Source organism: Trachemys scripta, chromosome 17 (genome assembly GCF_013100865.1).
Source record: "Trachemys scripta elegans isolate TJP31775 chromosome 17, CAS_Tse_1.0, whole genome shotgun sequence".
Classification (NCBI taxonomy): domain Eukaryota; kingdom Metazoa; phylum Chordata; order Testudines; family Emydidae; genus Trachemys; species Trachemys scripta.
Genome location: NC_048314.1, coordinates 17,609,083 through 17,616,034, shown reverse-complemented (window position 1 = coordinate 17,616,034; position 6,952 = coordinate 17,609,083). Strand labels below are relative to the sequence as shown.

At 52.4% G+C, this 6,952-nt stretch overlaps 1 protein-coding gene across 1 annotated transcript in view; it reads right to left on the bottom strand.

The window, feature by feature from the left end:
• Nucleotides 1-1,621: 1,621 nt before the first annotated feature.
• Nucleotides 1,622-6,952, bottom strand: part of DBH (dopamine beta-hydroxylase) — a 28,831-nt gene continuing 23,500 nt past the window's right edge. Inside the window, exon 12 of the mRNA XM_034752103.1 lies at nt 1,622-4,937. Coding sequence (XP_034607994.1) covers nt 4,803-4,937 — 135 coding nt within the window. The 3' untranslated portion in view covers nt 1,622-4,802. The remainder of the gene's footprint in view (nt 4,938-6,952) is intronic.

Sequence of the window (6,952 nt, the reverse complement as noted above, 5' to 3'; positions counted from 1 at the left end):
AAACTAGTCGAAGCAGATCGGATTCTTCAGTGCAAAATGAGACACTTGTTTCCTTTGAAATAGGACAATCAGGCAGAGCTGTTTTTGCAAAAGCCTAGCCAGCCAGTCCTGAAACGCTCTGCAAGGTGGGGAGTCTTCACAGCAAGGAGATTTAGTCGGAGAAAACCTGATTACTAAAGGGACAGTGTGAAGCTAAGGGGTTTTTTATGTTTGTTTGTTTTGGCAAGTTAAACCCATGTGGAGCCTTTTAGAGCTGGGCGGGAACTGGATTTTCTGTTTCATGGGAAATTCCACAATTTCTGATTTTTTTTTTCCATTCTGAAACAGAATGAAAAACAAACAAACAAAGGAAATTGAAATTTCCTGCACAATGAAATTCTGGGAAAAAATGGTTTTGGGTCGATGAAAAAGGTTTCTGTAAAATCGAAATATTTCATTCCGATTTTGATGACTTACTTTATAATATAACACTTAAAAAATGAAACAGAAAATCAAAATGTTCCATTCCAAAAAGCTTGACCGTATCAAAATGCTGCGTTTTGTTTTATTATGTGCAATTTCACCTAAAGTGACATGTTTCAGCAAAAAGTTTTGATTTTGGTGAAACAGTATTTTCTGATGGACGTTTTCCAAAGAAATATTTTTCCAACCAGCCCTACAAATGTCTAGTATGGAGACATCCTCTGCATAGTCCTGTATAGAGAGGTATCATCCATCCCCCAGCGCATTCAAATATCACCCTTGCCCTAAATGCATGGTGGTTGTTTTTTTGCAGCATTCCATGAAATCAGTGTCATCTGCATAGAGGAAGATCAGGCTAGGGATTCTTGCTTCATTCTCTGTATTGCCTTGTTTCTTTTTAATGGAAAGCCCACGTAGAGCTTTGCTACTAAAACCAAGTCTGCAGTGAACACCTGCTCCAAATGCCACCCCTAAACTGTGGGAGGCAAGAGGCTGAGACTCTAGACTCTGGTGAGCGTGAGCTCCGTGCTCTCTGGAGTTCAGTTGGGCTTTTGGAGAGGGCTGGAGGCTTGGGTCCCAGAACGATGAAGAGATGGGAGGGAAAGAGGCTCTTTGGAAGATGGCAGAGTTCCTTTGGGAATAATTAGTGCTGGGAGGGGTGTTTCGGCAGCGCGGCGCTCAGGGGCGTGTGCTCTTTTTTTTTTTTTTGCTTGGAGTGGCAAAAAAGTTAGAGCCGGCCCTGGCTTTACTTTAGACCCACAGCAATCACAGGATACTTGGCGGCACCCTCCTGATGTGCAGAGGAAAAGGCCCGTGTTCAGCTCCCATGCTCCGTTTTCAGCTCATTTTTCCTTGCCAGGGACCTTCCTATGGCGTCCCAGAGACGCTAGGCCCGACACCCTCCCCAGCTTGCAGGCAGCGTGGGCACTGCAGTCTCCAGCTCTGGTTATCCAGCTCCCAGCCGGCTCCTGTTCTCCCCTAGCCAGGCGCTCCCATGCAGTCGCTGGCACGGCGGCGCTAGGCCACTTGTATGACCCAGACGAAATGCAACGCAAGGATTTTCTCACTGCTTTCCCCCCGCCTCTGATTAGCTTCAGGGCCATTGGTGCACCCGCAGACCCAGGACTTCACACGGAGGCCCTGAAGAGACAGATTCGCCTTGGCAATTCCACGCATTTATTCTCTTTGTCGTTCTCGATCAGGTGCATTTTTGCTGCCTCGGGTTTACACAGGAGTAACTGATCAGAATCCAGCCCACGCTTTCCTGTTTGCAGCTCTTCCTGCTACATTCTGCCCCCCTCCCCTCCCCTCCCCTCCTCTCCTCTCCCGCCTGACTTTCAGCTGACACTCCCCTGCACATGCTCCACTGGGGCGTGCAGCACGACTTTCCCAAGCCGTGGGCACCCATCTTCCAATGCCCTCGACCCCATCCCCCATTTACAGCCAGATCACTGTCCTCTGCACTGACTCGGACCCCTCGGAAGCTCCAGCGGATGCAGAACGCCCTTCCCTGTTTATCCAGCCCCATTCCTCAACGGGAGCACTTTAGTCTGACCACCTGGGAGACAACCCCGGGCAATTGCAACTGGCAGGCGGCAGAGGTGCTTGAGCTAACTGCCCCCTGTAGTAAAGTGGGCGTCGTGGGGTGAACTGAGTGACTCGGAGTATTATGGGTTGGAGCCAGGCTCCACCCCTTCCTTACCACCTGTGTAGTTCGTGGGAGTTCCCACCCACTCTGTTGTGAGACTGTGAAAAGAAGCCGCAAGGTCCCAGCCTGCAGGCCCGTGAGTAGACACATTTCTGTTGCACTGAGTGGAGTGGCCCTTTGCAAAACCCCCTAGTTTCAAAGAGGAGAGGGAGGCCACCGGGCCTTCTCAGTGATGGGTCCTTGGTTCTGGAAATTAGTCCCTCCCCGTCCCCCCTTCTTTGACGCAACACCGCAGAGACTTGTCCGGGCACCTGCAGTGCCCAAAGCCGGGTGGGCGTTACATGGAGAAGGGAGTGTATGGGGAATGCTGTGTTTGGGAGGGACTGCGACGCAGAGGCTTTCCCTCAATGAGTATAAGCCCTGGAAGGCATCCTGCACATTAGTACCTCGGCTCAGCTCAAACACATCCTTCAGGCCTGGCTCTCTGCACTCGGGGCAGGTGAGGTTAAAAGGGCCTTTAAGTCACCTTTGTGCTCCCTGTATTCTGGGGCGTAAATTAGAGCAGATTCAGGGCTGTGCTAATTTACACGCTGCTGCTTGTGGCTGCTCGGAAGCAGAGACTAGCTACCGGCCAGAGCACTCCGGCCTCTCTCCTGCGCAGGGAGGAGATGGGCCGGGGAGAGACCTGCCAGCTCTCAGCCACCAGGGAAGCAGGGGGGGATATTTTAAGGTCCCTTTATGCTGTTGTAAAGAGACCTGAGGGTAAGCGAGGGGCAGGTCCATTTGATTTATGTCACCACTGAAGGTGGCCTAGACACGTCCATGAACATCACTCCTGCCACATCGGATCTGAATTTGGCCTGGCGCATCCTTTCTGTGCGATCAGCCTGGCCTGGGATTTCTGTTTCTTTCCTTAGGCCGTGTTTGCGCTCCAAGGGCACGGCTCCAGCGCTGCGGCTCTGCACCTGTAGCGCCATAGTGTAGAGGCTTCCTACATCGATGGAGTTAATCTACCTCTCCAAGAGGAGGTCGCGAGGTCGGCGGAAGAATCCTTCCATCGACCGAGCTGTTTCTACACTGGGGGCCAGGTGGACCTAACTACATCGCGCAGGGCCTGGAATTTTTCACAGCCTTGAGCCATGTCTCTAGGTCGAGTCCATTTTTAGGGGTAGACCAGGCCTTAGAAATTTGTGGGCTGTGCTGCAGTGGCTGGGGAGGAGATAGTCACCACTTCGCTACCGCAGGCCTCTTTCTGTTCCTCTGGGGATTTCTCCTTCAGGCTCCTACAGAACCCCAGCTGGCGTAAATTCCACTGATGCTGATTGACCCCAGCTGAAGTTCTGGCCCATTCCCTTGGGTCTTGCTGTTGGCTTAGCTGTGTGCGCCAACGTACATTTCTCTATTTAACAGTCATTTCTCTTGCTAAGTGGTTTGTGCTCCCTCCCCGGCCAGAGACAGAGAGGCCCCCTCTCTTGTAACTCCTCGCCCGAAAGCATCGCTTGTTCCTGTCCCTTGGCATCTGGTCCCCTCAATAGGAATGAGCCCCTCGGAGTGGGAGGGGGAGGAGCCGCAGCAGACAGCGCCTGTCCTTGGCTTTTAGACATTCCCAGGTCTGTGCTGCAAATGTCAAGAGGAGCTGTCAGTGACACGTCAGCATCTCTCAGCCTGTGGCGCCCACGCCAGCGGCTTCTGGTAAAAAGAGGGCTCGTCATTACCCAGGCTAAGGGGAAGTGCATGGCTAGGAGCCAGGAGCAGTTGTCTTCTGATTCTGCTGATGCTCTGCTTGACCCTGGCCAGTGCAGCTCGCCCTCTGGGCCTCCGTTTCCCTATCGATAACCTAGCACTGGCCAGTAGGAGCATGGCGGGGAGGGGACGGGGGGGAGGGGGAGTGAGTGCCTGGCTGCAAAGCACAATGGAAATCCTGAGCGTTATTATTGCGGGGGTGGCAGCCTGCATTACTCAGCGCTGGCATTGCTAATAATCCACTAATAATAGCACTTGCCATCTTCAGAGTACGTGCTGAACTTTAACGCATTAGCCCTAACGAGCCCCCTGCAAGGCAGGTGTCACAGTATAGATTATTTGTGTTTGGGGACACTGAGGCAGAGGTCCCACGGCGAGTCAGCATCAGAGCTGGAATTAGAACTCGTGTTTTCCCGGTCCCACCCTCTGCCCACTGGACAGCACCTGGCTAACTGGGGCCTCCTGACCCTTCGGTGTATATAATACAGGGCGGAGTTCTTCCCAGCGGTGGCCTAGGGTCTAGATGAAACAGCAGCCAACCCTGTCATCTGCAAATCCCTCTGCTCTGGTGGCGCTGTAGGAGAAGCTCTTGTCTGTTTGGCTTCTAGACAGGTGGTGCATCCTCCCCGCCATCCCAGAGATTCGGGGACAAGCTGCAGGTGCTGGGCCTGCATGTGTGTGGAGAGGTGTTCTTTGTGTCCCACCCACTCGCTGCCATCCCGGGGGTGTGAAAGTAGCGCATGAGTGGAGCCCAGGCCGCCTTGAGTAAGGTCTTTTCTTTGTGTGATGGACCATACAACTGGGAGGGGAGCCAGTCTGACATGTGCCCACCAGGGCAGCATTACAAAAGCTGGACCAAATCCCAAACAACCCTGTGTGCCGAGGAGCGTCCCGTCCGGTGACAACGAGTATCGAGGCGTCGCATCGGGGGAGGCAGGCCGCCGGGCGTTCATTCTGCCTTTACCCGGCCTAGGTTTACGAGAGCAGGGGATGCCGGAGGAGGCCCTAGGGCGGGCTGGCAGCTTGGGGCTGATTCCGGCAGCACCCTGGTGATCCTTGGCAGAGGCTGCTTCTCCCATTCGCCCTGCAGAGAGAGTTAGATGTTAGCAGGTGAGCTCTTGGGGTCTTTTTGTTCTGTGTTTGTACCGCACCTAGCATGGCTCCAGACTCTGTGATAACACAAATAAATAATGAAAACATGTAGGGGTGGAGGTTAGAGATGGGTCTGGATCAAGAACCAACCTGTTCCACAGTCCGGGGAAGGGGGGCTGAAGTTAAGATTGTGATTTGTTTCTCTCTCTCTTTTTTTTTTAAAGGAGGTCTCGTATTTTTCCCATTCAGGCACAGCACATTGGAGCAACGTATTGCGCGCCCTTGGCCCAGCTCCTCAGCGAGTGTCCATCAGCCTCTCTCTGTTACGTCAGTGGAGCTACATGGTTTTACATCAGCTGAGAATCTGCCTGGGAATTTTTTTTTAAAGCATTTTACTCTCCTTTGTAACTAGAATGCACTGCCTAGTGGTCAGAGGGTGGGATTAGAACATCCTCCAAGCCAGGCCCTATTTCTTTAGGGAGGAGAAGCACCATGAGGTAGGCAAGGCAGGATACCAGCTGACCTGGATTCTCTGCTGTTCTAGATTCCATAGCATTTGACTCCCAAGCTTCCCCTGGGCAGTTGTATAATACAGCTCGATTTGCGAGTAACTGCCCGCTGAAAATGATGGTCACCTGGTTCCACCCGCTCTCTGCACGCACAGGCAGCTACTGCATTGCAGACATTGATCCCCGAGAGCTAGTTCTTTCCACGCATTCACTAATGTGCAGCCGAGCTAGAGAGAGAGCTTAACGAGCGAAAAGAAGGTAAAAACCATGTGCGACTGCAAATTGCATTCAGTCCGCTGTTAAGACAGAGATAATGAGGGTTGGTCATTTTGGTGCCTGCATGGCAATGAACACAAATGAAATCTGTAAGCTGGCTTCTGCTTTAAGCTCCTGCCCATGGTGTAATTACATTGGCTCCTGAGGGATTGCACTGGTATAAATGCCATCATCATCTGAGGGCGAGCGTCGTTAGGCAGGTGCATGCCTGACATGAGACAGAGAGAAAGATTCACACTGAGATTGCAAAGGAACGGAGAGCTGTATGCAAAGGCATCCTCTGCCGTGAATGCCCATGGGGTTCGGTAAAACCGTGTCCGCCGGCTTGTCCCACCCGGCGAGGCCCAACACAAACCGTAGATCTGAACACGTCCAGACTGGGGAAATCTGCTCCTGACCATCAAGAGCGCGGCCTGTTTCTGCTAATCAGCCACGGGGTGGGCAGGCTAAGTATGGTCTCCGTGGGTTACAGTTTCAAAGAGGAGATTAGATCATTATCGTTGTTTAACATTAGGTGTTAGGAGTGCAGCCGAGTGTGCACTGGGGCCTCTCCCGGCCATGCCTCCGCTTTGTCACTTTAGCCCTCCTATAAATCTGCACGGTGTTAAAGCCATATAAGAACATAGGATCATTGTACAGTTCCAGTAGCTCTCTGACACGAAGCATTGACCCTACCCCACTTTAACATACCCCCCCATAGGATCCTAACTTAAATCCAAAGCGAGGTGTGGTGGATCCGGTTTTGTGGTCTCCTCAGTCATCTCAACCCATCACAGTGGATGGAGCTTTGGGATGTGGACTCAGTCCCTGTTCCCGGAGGAGGTGAGTTCAGTTTAGGGTTAAGGGGTGGGAGAGATGATTGTCCTACACTGGGGCTGCACATCCTGCTTTGGAGAAGTCAGTGACGTTAGTGACCAGGGTGGACCCATCATTTGTCCCGAATGGCCGTGATTTTTCAGGCTGCCTGGGAGCAGAGGGAGAGCACTAGTCTGAAATAGAAGAGGAACGGCGATCCATCTCCTCTGGAGGCTTTAAATAACCAGGGGCGGGCGACTGCACTGGAATGGCAAACCAAGAGGAAAGCTGAAAAATGGACTTTTCCTGATATGCAGCCCTGCATCTCAGTGTCAAGTATGTGTGACTTGGGCACCCGCGAGAGTGAGGTGCTTCAACAGCACTGGCTAGTCGTTGTGTGAAAAGGCACCGTGTACGCGTCCAATAC